Below are 18,490 nucleotides of genomic sequence, written 5' to 3' on the forward strand. Positions count from 1 at the left end.
CACCCAGGCTCTGGCTCCGAGAGCAGCTCGGATCCGAACTGGTTGGATCTGTGATGCTCCAGGCAGCTGTTGGTGTCGAGGATGCAAGGACAGTCAGTGCCGACCCCCTGACCAAGGCCAACCTTGGATCTGAGAACTCCAAAGCCGAAGGTCGGATCGGGGAAGGTGAAATGGGCTGAAAAAAGGGACGCAAGCTCCCCACTCCTGAAGGAAGGGGGGCTGACAAGACCTCCATCTGGATCTGTGTACTGAAAAAGCTCCTCATCATCTTATCCAGATCCATGTCCGATAAAGAAATGGTCAACTGAGATGAGGCTAGGGACTCCAAACTTGCCAGTCGGGAAACTGAGGCCCAGGAAACTGAACGTGCTTCCTTTGGCTCCGGGGAGAACCTCGGAGACCAGAGTCGAAGGGAGTCACGAGTCCGTGCAGACTTGCTCTGGGATGAGAGGTCCTGGAACTTCCTCTTCTTTTCCTTCATCTTTGACTCTCTCTCCTCAGCTCCGCTATCACAGGCTTAGATGCAGGAGTTTGAGTCCCAGCCTGGGAGGGAGGGAGGGGAAGCCACAGGGAGAGCAGCGGGATAGGCAGCCACAGCAGCCACTGTGACTGAAGCCGAAGACGAGGAAGGAGTAGTAGTGGCAGGCAGAAGACCTTTGAAGGCCAACTTGGCCTTTTCTGTCCTTCAAAGCTCGGGGTTGAACCCAACACAAATGGAGCACTCCACATTAAGGTGGACTGCACCTAAGCACAACACACACACAGTGTGGCCATCCGCTGGGGAGAGCTTATGGCCACGCTCAGTATGGCTGAAAAGTTTATCTTTTAAGCCCTGCACAATCAAACAAGAAGCCTTAAAAAAAGTGAGAGACAGACCAAAAACTTTCTTTAGGCTAATAACACACCCACTCACCACTCTAGACTGACTAAGAGGGGGGGAGGAGCACAACAGACAAACTAAACTAACCAACTACAAACCTACACTTGACGCCAAAGCGATGGGAGAAAGGGTACCTATACTAACCTGAAATGGCTAAAAGTAGAAAACCTTACAATCAGAATCACCCTGCTAGCTGGAGCTCTAGAGAGACAATGTTTTACAAATCAATGAGATCTGGGGATGGAAGGCAGTGGAGGTGTATTATGGGTAAGGGGAGGATTCTGGAGCTCGGAGCTGATGCTAGTAATTTTTACCGGCTCAGATCTGTATCCCCACAGGTTGAAGACCAAATGAAGTAAACTACTTCAGATTTATAGTTTACTTTTTTTATTCAGTTTAATTTTGAATTCTGCATTATTGTTTGACCAGTGTTTGATATTTAGTTTGTTTTTGTAACATGCCTTTGGTTTTAAGTAAAATTGCAGTTTAGTGCATCAGTGAGTATTTCACTGTGTTGTCACTAGCTTGTGCATACTTTTGTTTATACAGGCTTTTTGCCTTTGTTACAACTGAAAAGAGCTTGAAAAAATACATGTTAAGTAGCAGAAACAAGGCAGAAAGTCCTTTCAGCATACCAAGGTGGTTTCCTGGAGAAAATCAAACTTGGAATGCAGGATAATCAAATGTGGGTTTGTGTGAAACTGGCCACATTGATCAAGCCTGATACAGATTTATGACTGGGTTACATTGGATCTTTAACAGATGAAACCCATGTGTTTGTATACCTTGAGGTCAGTAACAGATGAAACCCAGATGATATTTGTATACCTTGAGTTCATTGAAGTGTTTAATTCTCACATGTAGATGAAGTAGAGGGAGGAGGAGTAGGAGAGAAGTTGATTAAGTGAGTAAAAGGGTGGCTGAGTGGAAAGAAGCAAAAATTGCTAATGAGGCAAGTCCTCCCAAAAGGAAAGGTAAGTGGCTAGTGACTGTTAAAAGGGATTTGTCCAAGTACCACTGCTTTTTGGCATCTCTGGATTAGGTATCAGGAGGGCATTAAAAACAGGAAAGTACTAAGGTAGAAATAACATTAGAAAATGAGGAAGGAAACCTTCAGAGGGACCCCGGGAGAGTAGTGGAATTAGAGGTTTAATAAAGAAAATTTCACTTAAACTGCCTGTGGTAATCCCAAAGTAAATGGGCATCTGTGACTTTTTTGAGAGAGAAAAACACACACAAACACATCAGTAGAAAGACGTTGATATAATAGGGACAGCAGAAATGAACCACTAGGTATAAATTGAGAAAGTCAAGTGGAGTTAGAATGGTGGCATCTCAAAAGGCGTAGATGAGGACTATAAAAAAGATTTGCAGCCGAAACGAGTATGGAAATTAAGTTATCTAAGGAAAGTTGGTGGTGGAATGCATAAGTCAAAAGAAAGGAGTACAGGAAAAAGTGGGAGATTCAGACAGCCTGGGCTAGGAAGGCGTACTGACTGGCTAACAAAGAGGCTAAGAGAGGAGTTATAATAACAATGAATAAGGCATCACAGGCATTCTACCAGCTTGTGGAAAGTCTGGATGATGGAAAATTCTATTTAAGGCTATCAAGATGTGTGGAATGGAGAGCTTATATTACATCTGTATAGATCCTTGATCAGGCTGCTTCTAGATGTGGGCTCTATGTAGAAATAAGGAATATCAAACTAGTTTGCAAAGGTACAAAGAGCATCTGGGTACTAAAAGGAATGGAGTGCAAGGGGTTTGAGAAGCTTACAGGAGCTAAATCTAGTCTTTGGTGATAGGTGAGAAAGAAGAGCCATAATATAATTGTGAGTAAACTAAACACTACAGAGACATTCTAATGGCATACATTTCATGAGACTACAACTGTTAGCTGAGTTATATAAGTATCCTGTTTTTTTTTTTTTTTTTTTTTATTATTATTTATACAGATTATTGTTTCTAGGAATCTATGTATAGCACTTTTATTTTAGTGCACTTTAGGTTTTGAGTGTATTTTATTGCTATTAACTAATCTGCACGGGTAACTGATTTGTTTGCAGTTAAAAGCATTCTGTATCTTTACAAATCTTTATCTGTTTAAGAACTTTCATTTTGTGGCTTTCTCTAGTGCTTACTGTCTGTAGGCTATTTTTTTTTTGTCCCCACCCTCCCTGCCAGTTGGTGTCTTGCTCTTATACTTGGTGGCTTTGCAGTTGCCCGCCCCTACTGTAAATCTGATCTGTGGCACTCCTCCCAGTCTAGTGTCATTAGCTCATTCTGCCTAATACAGAGAGAACATTTGATAAGGCCTTCTGTTTCTCCTTTTTCCCTTTCAAAAAAATATATATATATATATATATTTTTTGCCTGAATCTCCTTGTGTTCTGACTGTGCATCTCAAACATTTTGGAAATATAGAGTATATTTCAGAGCATTTATTATAACTGTAATTGCCTTAATATTGCTATAACTCAAGTGTTCTAGGTTGCACTGCATCTGAAGTGTTTGTGCGTGTTAGCTGCTTTTCTGTATATATAGACTTTTCTCTGTATATGTAGACTAGTTACTTATTCTTCTGTGTTACTTCCTCTTAAATCGTTTTTCAGTTGTGCACTTGCCTTGCTTCATTTAAAAAAAGTTTTAAATAGCTAATTTTGTAGAGTTTTAATTGCATTTACTGTCTAGGACTACACACTCAAGTGTGTTTAGCCTTTTCTGTGTTTATTTACTGTATTATTGCATTGTTTAGCCTGTTTCAACAACAAAAAAAAAAAATACTATCTTGTTTGCTCGTTTCCCACCTTTTCTAGCCAGTACATATCTCAAGCTTTGCTTGTCTCACGACTTTATTTTCTGTGCTCAGAGCTATCCAGACCTTGCATTGGTAGAGGGAAGTCCTACTGCCTATCATTGGGACTGGTGAGCATTGTACTGCCTATCTAACGCTAGAGGAGTGGTTTCCAGCTCTGCAGTAGTAATTTTATTAGCCTTTTGGGCTGATTTCTATCCCTTTCAACTTCTGACTTAAAACGCGTGTGTGTGCACATTTTTCACATCGTGCAGCACTGCGAGGCTACAGTTAAACTATTCCAGGTGCCAGAAGTCTGCTCTTCAAATTTTCCCTTAAAACTAGCTGGTTTCTCAGTAGTAGCACTAAAATCTGAAACACTGTGACTAGCACTTGCTCTAGAACCTGCTGGAAAGCACTAGGAAGCCTGAAACAGATACAAGCACTCAGCTCTCCTTGTCAATAAGGAGAAATTAATCATAGGCACTAAACAGCCTATAATTGCAAAGTACCTTGCAAAGGTAAGGGAAAACAGCTCTTAAACTTTACATAAAAGCACCTAAACAGGCATGCCCAAGGGTCAGCTTCTGGTGATTTCTCCTGTCCACCTGGTGAATCTGGGCATACTGGGGCACCTGCATCACACTTCAAGCAATTCATAGCCCTTCAAAACCCACACCATCAACACCCACACATAGCAACACTAAACCCACATATGTGGAGGCCCTTAACATTAACCTGCCCAAGCAACAAGGACCTCCGAAGCCGAAACGCAAACAAACACTAGTTACAACCAAAGTGACACACAGCTCACAGCACCAGTGTGCCACCCAACAACAGCCCCTAAGGCAAGACAATGTACCCAACACTTAGTCATAGGTGACTCTATAGTCAGGCACACTGATGTCCCACTCACCAGACTGAACAAGGAGAAAATTACAGTCGGCTGCCTGTCCGGTGCCAGGATCCGCCACATAACGCATGCACTCAAGTCACTCCACAACAAGTACAAATACGACTCTGTCATTGCCCATGCTGGAGTGAATGACTTGAGACGTACCTCCCTGGACTACATGAAAAGAGATATGGAAGAGCTCTTGGATCATGTGACCCAGGCAGGTATGACCCTAGCCCTGAGTAGCATCCTGCCTTCACCCAAAATTATACCACAGTATAAGGACAAAATGATTGACTTCAACAATTGGCTAAGCTTCTGGTGTCATTCAAAGGGGATCCAGTATTTGTCCACCTGGGAAGACATGATCGACAAACCACGATGCTTTGCCAGAGATGGTCTGCACCTGTCAACCCTGGGATTCAGGTTACTGGCTAAAGCTCTTGCCACCTCTATAGTGCCTTTTTAGGCGAGGTTCAAAGGATAAAACCACCACCGTAACAGATAGAAGCAGGCAAAATCTGAAGGTAATGCTACTCAATGCTAGAAGTCTAAACCTCAAAATGCACTCTCTCGAGGCACTCCTAAAAACGGAGAACATTGATATCTGTGCAGTAACTTGAGACCTGGTTGTTCAAGGCTCTATAGAGCACCCCTGCAATACCAGGCTACAATTCTTACCACACTTTTCGGCCACAAAACCAGGACCGAAACACTAAAGGTGGAGGAGTGTCCATATTCACACCTCCAGGCTAGTTGCCCAACACAATGCATCTGAAATTCTCCAGGTGCAACTAACACTAGTTAAGACTACAGTCCAAATTGTAGCTTGCTACAGATCCCCAACCATGCCCCAAGATTCTCGCTACACCTTTCTACATACTGGAAAATATTAAGATACAACCAAACACCCTAATACTGGGTGATTTCAGCTACCCTGCCATTAATTGGGAAAACTACTCGGGTACCAACTCTTTTCCCAACTGTTCTTGGAATTCATAAATTCCAATGCCCTGGATCAACTAATCCATGGTCCCAACAGTGGCTCCAATATCCTAGACCTGGTCATTACCAACATGGGAGATAGATGCTTCACACCAGTGGTCACCCCCTCATTGGTCAGGTCTGACCATAAGCAAATCACCCTTGACCCCCACCCCCCAGTAAGGAAACCTCCTTAAAAAACTTCTTCAAAGCCAACTTCAAGCTACTGAAGTCAGAAGTGACAAACTTCACAACACCCACGCAGACGGGATCTGGAAGTTCGACTGCAGAATCCTACACTAAGGCACTGTACGAGCACATCCACTCATGCATGAATCGTGCCATCCCAAATAGAACCAAGATGCTCTTCTCCAAAAAAAAAAGGAAGCCAATCTGGTGGTCCCCTGCTATAAACAAACTATACAACAGAAGGAAGAAACTGTTGCAAAAAAGAGGAAAATCCCAGGATGCAAAAAACTCCCTCACCAGCCTCGGTGAGAAGCTGAGATCCCTCATAAAATCCTCAAAAGCTAGTTATGAAAATAAAATTGCCGAAGATTCCAGAGACAACCACAAGGCATTCTATAGTTATGTCAAGAATCTAAATGGCAATGCTCAGATCTGCTCTGAGTTACAACAGAATGGCATTAAATATACTGATCCCAAGGATATTGCCAATATCCTGGCAGATCGATTTAGTGCCAACTTCACCCCACTCTCACCCCCTAAAGGGCCCATCTCAATACCAAAAGATTGCCAAATTCTGATAATCACGGCCACACAGGTAGAAACCGCACTCTCCAAAGCTAAGAATACAGCATCCATGGGACCAGATGACATCCCAGGCTGTGTACTACATGAACTACAAAATGAACTGGCACCTCACCTAAGTGTCATGTTTAATCATAGCCTCACCTCAGGCTTCGTACCCACTGAGTGGCGCACAGCTACAGTTGTCCCGCTCCACAAGGGAGGATCCACCTTGGATCCCGGGAACTACCGTCCCATCAGTCTGACAAGCCTGATTTGCAAGGGCATGGAATGCATTATCATGGAACTTATAAACAAAGACATTGGCAACCTTCAAACACTGGACCACACCCAGTTTGGGTTTGTGAAGGGCCGATCTTGTCTCCTGAATCTGACTTCTTTGAATCGGTCTCCAGAGCTGTGGACGAGGGTAAGGCAGTCCACACAGCCTATCTGGACCTCGCCAAGGCCTTTGACACCATCCCCCACTCTGGAATCCTAGATAAACTTACTAAGCTGGGCATAAATCCCTACGTCACTCTATGGGTTGCTAACTGGCTTACTGACAGAACCCAGACAGTATAAGTAGCAGACTCCAAATCCAGCTCCAGACAAGTGAGAAGTGGCGTACCTCAGGGTTCAGTCCTGGGACCACTCTTGTTTGGCATCTACTTCTCTGAAGTACAGGCCAACACTAAGGGACTCTGGCTAACAAAGTTTGTAGATAACTGCAAACTGGGAGCCATTATTGAATCCCCAAATTATGTGGATATTCTACAAAAGGGCCTTACAGAAACAGATGCCTGGTGCCAGAGCCATGGGCTCAAGCTTAATGCCAAGAAATGTATAGTTATCCCCTTTGGAAAAAAACGTGTACCCATGAATTACCACATAGGTGGCAGGACACTAAACATCGAAAGTGTGATGAGAGACTTGGGGACTCAGGTGGACAGTGGTCTCACTTTCGATAACCACATTGCTACAACAGTTAGGAAATCCTTCTGTGTGGCACACCTCATCACTAAGGGCTTTTCATCCAGAAAAAAGGAGGTCATTGTCCCACTGTACTCATCCCTCATTAGACCCATTATAGAGTATAATGCCCCATTTGGTATGTACTTCACAAGACATCTGCAACAGCTGGAAAGGCCACAGAGAAATACCCCACTAAAAGAATCACAGGCCTAAAGCAGATGCCATATACTGACCGTCTAAAAAAACTCCAGCTATACTCTGTGGCATATCGTCTACTCAGAGGCGATCTCTGCTTAACATACAAGGCCGTGTCAAACCCTGAGCTGTTGGACATGCTCCACTTAAAGAAATCCCAATCCCTCAGAGCCACACGCTCCAGGGATCTAAACCTTGTCATCACAATGAGCAAAACATGCTGGAGGGATAGGTTCCTGACCCAGAGACTCCCCATACTCTGGAATAGACTGCCCATATATATCAAGCAGAGCGCCTCATTGGCCCTCTTCAAAAGGAACCTTGATGATTGGATGGGAGATAGGAAATTCACTACGGGGATCATGCCAGTCGCCCTGCTAGACTGGGCCTGGAGAAGTAAATATTGTGGGAAGAAATATCCAGGGAGTTGTTATGGCTAGGCTTGCATAGGCCCTAGGGCCGATAGCTTAGTACCAACCTATGAACCTATGAAAAGACAGAGGTGGAGACGTGCTTACCAAATAAAGGGTACAGGATACAGCCTTGATTTTGGGAAGTACTTCAAAACAGAAGTCGATAGCTGGAACAGAATAGTGGACAAAAAATGCCGTGTCCTTCAGAAAAGCTTGATAGATTGTGGACTAAAACAAGTAGCATATGATGGGCCACTGAAAGTTACTAGCTTCACTATTAGGACAACTAGATAAACAACTTGCCATTTTCTACCATCACAGCCATGTAATGAAATGACTGTGTACATGGGATGTATGTATCATTTTGACATCTGTTTTTTTTTAACCATCAGTGTTTGGATGTAGTTGCTGCCTTCCGACTTAACGAGTTCTGCTTGGCAACATGTGCACTTCAATATAAAGTGTATATAATCCGCAGTGACAGAACATTTTGTATACATTTTTAACCTGATGTCAACTGAATGTGTTCGTGGCTTGCACTACTTGGTATGAGTCCGTGAATCACACTAGAGATGTAAACATCTGCACCTAATGATGCTAGTAAACATGCTAGCCATTTCTTTAACAAAGTAGTGGTGGTGCATATAGAGTAACTGCCTAGTTGTTGGAGTCTGCTGTAGCTAGTGGGGGTAGTCACTTTTTAATATTGGTGTTTTGAGTATTGCCACTGTGTTGCTTAATTGTAAAACAGTTCTACAAAAATAAGTTTAAATAGCAGTACAAGCCTAAACACTTAATTAGTAAACAGTACAGTTAATTCACTCATTTGTGCTTTCCATCTGCTGACTTTTTTAATTCAAGTTCTTTTTTGTACGAATCTTGGATGTTTTGCTTGAACAGATGAGAATAAAAGTAAAATTTTCTGTGGTTGTCAAAGTGCATTTTGAAGTTGTATGTCTTATTATTTTTATTTTACTTGAATAGTAAAATTGCAAATGGTAAATACATTTTAAAATGTGCATCTGTCTGTGGAATTGTGATATTCTCCATCCCTTGGTTAGGTTAGTCCCACTAGGCCAATACCCATTTTTGAACCGAGATGACATTCCTATTGATTGGGGAAATTTGACCATGACACTGGTGAAATTCTTTTTTGATATGTGCTGTGGGATGTTTTTTTTTATATGCAGCTGATTCACTACTAACTTAAGCAGGTGGGCCCTTGGTTTAATGTCTTATCTGAAGGCCTATACACCCAGGATAGCAGTATCCCTTGTACTGCACTGCAGCGTCCATAATGGAAAAATGAATCTAAGCATCTGGGGATGGAAATAGAACCCACAGACATCTGATCTTCTAGCATCAATGACAAGTGTGCTACGTGTGGAGCCACTGACACTGGGTAAACGGGACATGAATGAGACCTGTAAAACTGGATTCTTTTGTGAATATTTTGTTGTGTGTAGTTGGTAGATATGATTCGATCTATTTATTAATTAATATAATTTCATTCACTGTCTTTTTTTGTGAATTATCTTCAGTTCTGTAGCCTAACTTTGACTGGTGCCCCATTTATCTCCTGTAAAAGAGCTATTGACCCAGTGCTACCTGTCTAGTTAACAAAAAAGCATTAGGTCAGGTATAATATAAAACAGCAGAAAACCTATTTCAGTTATGTGCATTTTCACTTGCTCTCTCTCTCAGGTATGTGGAAGAACATATACAGCGCACTGGAGTTGCCATTGAAACACAGGGTTTTACATTTGTGACAAGTGGCCGAAAAAGAGAGTCCCTAACAGTGAGTGTTTTTAAGTACTTTATTTTTCAATGTAAGTAGTGCATTAACTGGACGATTACATACCTCATGTGACTGATCTGAGTGCTTTGCTGATGCCAACAGTTTTAGATCTGTTCAGAATGTGCATTAACTGGACGATTACACACCTGATGGGACTGATCTGAGTGCTTTGCTGATGCAAACAGTTTTAGATCTGTTCAGAATGTTTCAAGTGTACAAGTCCATCATTATTACTGACGTGGCAGGAGGGAAACTGGATTTTCCTGTTGCTAGTTGTGATCACAGTCACTGAGGTCAGCATGCTGACATGTAAAAAGACATTGCAGTGGGTGTGACAGAGTTTGCCTTTTGGTTACGTATATGTGGCTTACAGCTTGATCTGGATGCTCTGCTTATTGAATTGTGGTAAGGTGCTGAAATAAGCTTTTCTGTAATCCAGTATGGAGACATGGTACAAGTTGTGATCGGAGCACACCCACATGAAACTGCTGTAGTTAGCATAACGGCTACATATCAGAGACTCCCATAAGCCTTATTCTTAATGCTGGGCATTGCACTGCTGGCAAGAAAAATCATCTCCTTTACCATGTATTAGTGGTCTGTAGGAATGACTAGTGGCAAAACTACTGGGGAGAGAATCTAGTTTGCATCTGGAAGTGTGTTATTAGAGGAGATGTTCCATTGAAAATATTACTTCCAAAGAGTATAGCAAACTTAGTCTACATATTAGCATTTCTGATAAATTTCAGAAAGTTGATATGTTCAAATTATTTTTCACACTTTGAATTTCTCACACAGCTTTTTTTTTTTTTTTCCTTGTGTAGCACTGAAGGTGTTTTGCTGTTTTGAAGAAAGAGGTTAACCTCATGGATGGTAGTGGGATGCACTGCTTAGCACTGATACACTCTAGCTCCAGGTTTGAACTTGTCCCTCTGTGGTTTATTATCATTTTCGTGAACAACATGCTGTTGGCAGCTATTATGCCGAAAATCAGAATGTCGTTCGGAAAAGGAATAGTGGTGTGGATAGTTGAACACACTTATGTGAATGCAGTAGTGCATTCACATAAGTGTGTTATATGTACGAGATCGCAGTACAGTGGGAATTGGAAATTCATCCATATCCCCACTGTAGTGCGATCTCGAAGTTGGAATAAATTAGTACCAGGGGGTGTGGGGGGCCTGGCCCTCTGCAAAAACATGATATGTCGTATAGGAGCTTGATTTACATCTGCTCTTATATGGCTATCACGTCATATTTATGGCGACAATGTTGACTCTCGTGTCGATCATTTGAGGTGACATTTTGTGCGCTCGAAATGTTTTCGTTTCAGTTTAACTTTCTGTTATTTCGAACGGCAAATGTTTTGCCGTTTGAACTAACGATAGTAAACCTCCCTCTACTACTCATTCTTTTGGAGTTTGTATGTTCTTCTGAGTCACGGGGATAAGTTAAACATTACGTGGACTATTTTAGAATAACCACATGTCTTAAGATTCAAAGGGTCTTATTACCTAGTTAACAAGGGATCAAACATATGCATCCATCTGCTTCCAGTGCCTGTTTTATCCATTTTAGATTCGTGGGGAGCTGGAGTGTGTCCCAGCAAGCAGATAGACACGCACGCACACACACAAGGCCAATTTGGAATGCAGCTAATTCTGTTTCTTGCATGTCTCGATGGTGATGTCTTAGTAAAAGGCAAACGGGGAAGACATGCAGACACCAAGCAGAAGGCTCACCAGCTGGGAACCGAGGTAGAGAGCAAATGATTTGATAGAGCAGTGCTTACTGCTGAGCCATTTTAAGTACCTAAGAATGTGTAGTCCTGCAGCACTGCTGTAATGTTATTGTTATCCTGGGAACAAGCTGCAGTGGTCACAACAAATGTACTCTGGTATGACTTTGTGCATCAATCGGTGGACACCAATTCTGTTGTAATCAGACAATCTGTTGTAATAAGAGATTATGTATTTATGCAGCTGTTTTGGAGAATAGTTAGCATACTGAATTGTATGTCAAGTTGTTATAGTTATTAGTACACTTTAACAAGAGCTACAGTTCAAAAGTCTGAAAAACAGTTTGTGTGAAACATTTAAGTCTGACCTTATGTGCTTCTGTTTCAAGTCATCAATACTTTTGGGAAGTCGCTGCTACAAAGTTATAAAAATGTGTTTGGCAGCTGGGACAGAAGGTTAAGGCTGTGAGCTGTAGTTCTGTGGTAGAGGATTTGATTCCCTTCACTAATGTGAAACCTTGAGCAACTCGCTTAATCAGACTGCTTGGTGGCAACTGGAAATTTGGGCTAGACTTCTTAATGGACTGGAAGCTTTGATAACTACTTATGAATCAGTGTATAGGCAGTGGAATCAAAGTTTTTATAAAAGAGGTAGTTATTCACAAATTCACTACCTGAAATTAATTTTAACCTCTGCAAACTTTTATTTTAGATACATGATGGCAAGATGCATAAACAGCAACTTGCTTCACCCCCCCCCCCCACACACACACACACCCCTACAGGCTTACCTTTATAAAGGCGATACACAGTTGGGCGAACAGCAATTGTTCGAAAGGCTGTTTGCAAGTTTTGCAAACGCCGAAAGAAAAAAGGGTTGAATGTGCAATGAGCGAATGCACAGTAACATTCACTCATTACACATTCGACATTGTGGGGCAGATTGCACTATAGTGTGGGATCAGAAAATAGTCCCTTTCCCCACTGTAGTGCGATCTCGGAGTTAGAATAGTAAAGTAGGGGGTGTGGGAGGTTGCAGCCCCCCACATGCAGGTGGGCTTGGGCCCCTGCTTTACACTTCTTTTTTTTTTTGCGTTCAATATTAATGTTCGAAAAACAACAAATCTGCTTTTCGATTTGCTGTTTTTAGAACATTACGGACTGTCTGCGTTTTCACTTTCGTGGTTACGAGTCGCTCATATGAACATTTGCACCACTGTGAATCGCCTTCATAAAGGTAAACCCACACACACAGTTTAATAAAACCACTGCTGCTGCTTTTTTTTTTTTTTTTCTGTTGGTCTACTGGACTTTGCACCTTTTGGGATACTCCATGTTTGTGAACCTGTTTTGTTTGATATCGCTCACTGAATTTCTTCACCTGAGCTATGCCTGCATTTGATCTATTGTGATCAGTATATTACCTCAGTAAATGGTCTTAAATAAATAAATGTGCTGTTGACAATGAACTTCATGTATTAATCATAGCGTATGTTTCCATAGGGCAATGCAACTCTTCATCTGTATCCACACTTCAAGCCTTTGCAGGACTTTGAAGGTAAGATGGAGATGACTAAGATTTAGCCTCTCGGAGAATGCTTGGAATGTGATTAAATGGGGGGCAGATTTAAGAAAGGATTCCACTATTAACTGTACTGGCAGTAGGGCACCTTTTCCTTGCTTTGTATTGAAAAGCATCGGAGATTAGTATAAGCAGTGGCAGTACATCTGGTGTGTGTGTGTGTGTGTGTGTGTGTGTGTGTGTGTGTGTGTGTGTGTGTGTGTGTGTGTGTGTGTGTGTGTGTGTGTGTGTGTGTGTGTGTGTGTGGCAGAGGTGCATCAGAGATTAAACAGGGAGCTTGCCCTTGCAGGTTTACCTACAGATTGAGTAAGGAAGATGCTAGGGGAAGGTTTGCATTTACAGTTGCTGTAAAAGCTAGTTAGAGCAGTGTAAAAAGGAAATGATTTACCACACTATGCATTGTTGTTAAATGGCATGGCTTGTCTACTACAGTTACTAATTGCATTCTTCTAATGCATGCATGCCTGAGTTAAGACTAGAGCAGCAGATGTGTAAGCATTGCCCCCCCCCCCCATCTTGGGAGGGTGTGGTATAGTAATGTGTGATTTTAGCTTTGCTCCACAGCAGCCTTTACTTCATTTAAGTGTATGTAAATCTCACCAAATTTGCTGATAGAGATACCAGGATTTGTTTGTTTGGAAGGGAAGACTGTTTTATATACATACTTGTCCATGGTTTAATGCTAGTAGCACAGAATGTTGAAGAACCTGGGGGTTATCAAGTCTTATTCACAGATGTAGTTTTCCCTTTCCATCTGTTTTAGGTCTGTCTGATTACCTGTGCACTGAGATTTCAACCTCCAAACAAAAGAAGTTTAGCCTGGTGACCTTTGTGGATACACCAGGTTTAGTCGATGGCGATATGAAGTACCCCTTTGATGTAGATAAGGCTATTCTTTGGCTTGGTAAGTGACTTGCATGACATTTTCTTAAAATGCTGTACTGTAGCCTTCTCTACGTTAAAGATTTGTTTATTTCAGTAAAACGTAGATATCCTTTTATGTAGTGGGGATTAAACATGTTTTCTACTGACAGACAGTGACATATTGTTCACTAAGTTTAGAAAATACGGAATGGTCAGTGTGAAGTATTTCATGAACAGGAAAATGCAGGCTGTTTAGTAACTGTAACTAACTACTTATCTGATCGGTTATGAATTGGTACTTGGATGCAATGTCAAAAGCCTGTCAGACATTTGTACTGTTGGCCTCAATTGTATGTTGCTGTATTCAAGGCAAGCTGTTAATAAATATCTATTTTGGGGGGAGTATGTCTGATATCTCACTAATATCCTATTAAACTAGAGTTCTTATTTTTATTTTTATTTATTTTATGTTTGTTGACGCGGGAAGTTTAGCTGGGCACAAAGGATTGCTGGATCAGCTGTTGCTGTCCAAGGCTGTTATGCCTAACAAGCTTATGTAGTATGTTATATTTGTTAACCTCAAGGGATTAGTCGGTATTTCTATTAATGTGCCTGTTACTGTTTGAATTATGAATTCTATTACAATGTAAGTTTGTGTATTTTAAGTACTAGAGCTTTTCTCACTGGACCATTGCTCAAAATAGATTTTATGCCAAGTCAGGCTTTCCTAGTTAACCAAAATCATACAACTAAACGAAAACATCCACCTCTCTAGAATATAGCAGTGGGTTAAGTCGTAAATGTAACATAACACCACTGTCTGATAACCAGATTAAAAAGAAGATGGATAGTGATTGAAGAATTGGTTGGCTGAGGAGCATGAAATGTCTTAAAATTATATTACCCTCTTTTCAGTAAATCCAGTACTGCCCTTGAAACCTAGACTTATGTACAGATAATGGCTGCATGGTCTCCCCAGTCTATTTGTCAGCCTATTTGGACCTCTTCAAGAGGAACCTTGATGATTGGATGGGAGAAAGGAAATTCAGCCCAGGGATCACGTCAGTCGCCCTGCTAGACAGGGGTCCAGGAAAGTAAATAATGTGGGAAGAAATAGCCAGGGAATTGTTATGTCTAGGCTTGTATAGGCCCTAGGGCTGATAGCCTAGTACCAACCTATGAACCTATTTGGAGAAAGTTTCTACTTTATTCAGTAAGTGTTCTCAGCCTGTATATTTTTGAGGATCTGGTTGCCGTTAATACGTATTGATGACCATTTTACTATTAATTTTGTGTAGTCGAACATTACTTTTAAACTGAACCCTTCTGCTGTGCAATTCTGGGATGAACACTTTTGTGACGCACCTAGTCAGAAATTTGAATTCTGCTTTCAGACAGCACAGTGGTACAGCAGGGCCACCTGTCAAAAGTGCAATTAAACAAGACCTGTCACTTTCAAAAATAAATATGTGCATGGCTGCTATGCACGTTGGAAGTGAAACTTCTGTAATGAAGTGCGGAAATGAACTTGTAACTTTGGGTGGAGTGGTCAACAGAACCTTTTCAACCATGACTTGGGCCTGCTGTGCAGTTCATGTAACATTAAAATGTGGCACAAAAGACCTGAACACAGTAGTAAATCATATAAATAAAACACAAACATTTACTAATATGTTTAAAATATACACACATGTACGTGTGTGGGTATGTATGTATGTGTACAATGTAAACGAGTTAACTTCAGTAAACCACCAAGAACACGGTTACTATATTCAAGGAAAATAAGTCCACAGTAGTAGAAACGGTTAATTTATAAACGAGATAAAAGCTTTTGGGATAACACCCTTCCTCGGTTATCATTGCAATTCATTTAAAATTGCAATGCATTTTATATCTTCTGTTGCATAGTAGCACATGACAAAGCCAGCCAATAGAACAACAAATTAAATTTACAGTCATTAACTAAAACATAACATACATAAATACTATAAATTTTCGTTAAATAAAATATAGGTATTATTAAAAGGATACACTGTCATGCCATTTATATTGCATTTGTTTCTCCATTAAATATGGCTTTATAGTTATATTGTTTAAACTGGGAAACTTAACATCTAAGTCTAGTAATCCACCCATACTCAGCAATGTCCAGTTTATTATTTATATCCCCTCCTCTTATATTCCTTTGAACAATTTCCAATACCTTAACTTTAAAAGCATGTGTGCTACCATATTCATTCACATGTCTAGCCAAGGCATTTGTTAATACGTTTCTTCTTCTATCAGACTTGTGCTCTATTATTCGATCTTTCAATCATCTTGAGCATTTTCCTACATAGAAACATGCACATCTTATGCACGTGCCCAAGTAAACAACTAATGATGTATTACATGTTGCTTGATACTTATAGGTTCATAGGTAGCTACTAGGCTATCCGCCCGAGGACATTTATAAGCCTAGCCAGAGTGTGTCGGCTTTTGCCACCCCATTGATTTAATTAATTGAGCCTCTGTCAAGCAGAGCCAATGAAGTGATCCCAGGGGTGTATTTTCTGTTACCCATCCACTCGTCAAGGTTTCTTTTGAAGAGTGTTAGTGAGGGACTCTGCATAATGTAGATAGGAATTTTGTTCCAAAGCATGGGGAGTCTCTGTGACAGGAATCTATCCATAGCTCACTAGAGCCTGTGGTTTGCAGTGACTTGGATTTCTTTAGGTGGAGCATGTCCATCAATTCTGAGTTGGACATGGCTTTGTAAGTCAGGCAGAGATCACCTCTGAGTAAGCGATATACCACTGAGTACAGCCGGAGTTTTTTCAGTTGGGCTGCATAGAACATATATTTGAGGCCAGTAATCCTCTTGGTGAGGTACTTTTGTGGTCTTTCCAGCTGTTGGAAGTGTCTTGTGAGGTACATCCCAAATGGGGCATTGTACTCTATGATGGGTCTGATGAGTGACGAGTAGAGGGGCACTATAACCTCTCTTTCTAGATGCGCACCCTTTAGTAATTAGATGGGCCACATAGAAGGATTTCCTAACTACTTTGGCAATATGATTGTCAAAGGAGAGATTACTATCTACCTGGGTCCCCAGATCTCTTATTACCTCTTCTGTATTAAGGGGGCTGCCACCTATGTGGTAATTCGTGAGTGTTTTGTTTTTCACATATGGGATGACTATGCATTTTTTGGCATTTAGCTTGAGGCCATGACTTTGACACCAGGTGTCCGTCTCAGTAAGGCCTTTTTGGAGGATGTCTGTGTCAGCCGGAGATTCAGTTATGGCTCCCAGTTTGCAGTCATCAGCGAACTTGGTTACCCATAGTCCTCCTGTCTTTGCCTGTATTTCTGAGAAATATATGCCGAACAGTAGGGTTCCCAGGACCAAGCCTTGCGGAATACCACTTGTGACTGGTTTAGAGTCGGACCTGGAGCCTGCCATTCTTACCGCGTGAGTTCTGTCTGTAAGCCATTTGGCAACCCATCTGTGTGAACCACCTTTCCCTCGTCTATGGCCTTGGTGACTGTCTCAAAGAAGTCAACCAGGTTTAGTAGGCATGATCTGCCCTTAACAAAGCAGAACTGGGTCGGGTCAAGTGTTTGGAGGTTCCCAATGTCTTTGTTAATGAGTTTCATAATGAAGCGCTCCATAGCTTTGCAGACCAGGCTTATGGGGTGATAGTTACCAGGGTCAGTTGTGACCCCTCCTTTGTAGAGCGGAATAACCATTGCTGTGTGCCATTCTATGGGCACGTAGCCTGTGGAGAGGCTGAGGTTGAACAGCGTGTTTAGATGGAGGGTTAGTTCGTTCTGTAGTTCATGCAAGATGCATCCTGGGGCACCATCTGGCCCCATTGACGCTGTGTTTCTGGCTTTTGAAAGGGCTGTTTTCACCTGTGCGTCTGTGATTTCTGGGACACTACACTTTTCCAGTATTGTTGTGGGCCCTTTTGGAGGTGAGAAGGGGGGTAATCTGCCAGGGTGTTGGCAATATCAGTAGGTTCAGTATATTTTGTGCTATTTTGCACTAGTTCAGAGTATATCTGTGAGTTGCCACTTAGATTCTTGACACGGTTAAAGAAAGCTTTGTGGTTATCTTTCGAATCCTTGGCTATTTTTCTTTCGAAGTTGGCCTTGGATGTTTTTATGAGGGACCTTAGTTTCTTACTGATACTGATCAGGGATGTCTTTCCTTCTTGGGATTTGCTTTTTTTCTGAACTAGTTTCCTCCTTTCATTGTATAACCTGTTTAAGGCAGGGGTCCAATAGACTGGTTTCCTTCTCTTAGGGGAGTGAGTCTTTGTTTTGCTAGGGATGGCACGATCCATGCATCCTTGTAGGTGCTCATAGAGTGCATTTGTAAAGGATTCTGCATCCTGGTAGCGTTATCCTTTAGCATGAGGGCTGTGAAACTTACCACCTCTGTTTTAAGGTGAAGTTTGCTTTAGAAAAGTGTTTCACTGTGGTTTCCTTGGTTGGGGGTGGTGGTGGGGTGTGGACATACAGAGTGATTAGTTTTATGGTCTGATCTAACCAGTGACAGGTTGACCTCCGGTGCGGAACACCTGTCGCCCATGTTGGTGATGACCAGGTCCAATATGTTTTCACCTCTGGTAGGGGAG

The 18,490-nt window shown here is 41.7% G+C and overlaps 1 protein-coding gene across 1 annotated transcript in view; it reads left to right on the forward strand.

The window, feature by feature from the left end:
- Positions 1-18,490, forward strand: part of LOC122813767 — a 311,471-nt gene that overhangs the window by 20,074 nt on the left and 272,907 nt on the right. The window contains exons 3-5 of the mRNA XM_044086258.1: positions 9,591-9,684; positions 12,926-12,980; positions 13,768-13,908. Coding sequence (XP_043942193.1) covers positions 9,591-9,684; positions 12,926-12,980; positions 13,768-13,908 — 290 coding nt within the window. The remainder of the gene's footprint in view (positions 1-9,590; positions 9,685-12,925; positions 12,981-13,767; positions 13,909-18,490) is intronic.

This window comes from Protopterus annectens, chromosome 10.part0 (assembly GCF_019279795.1).
Source record: "Protopterus annectens isolate FY-2018-M chromosome 10.part0, PAN1.0, whole genome shotgun sequence".
Lineage (NCBI taxonomy): Eukaryota > Metazoa > Chordata > Ceratodontiformes > Protopteridae > Protopterus > Protopterus annectens.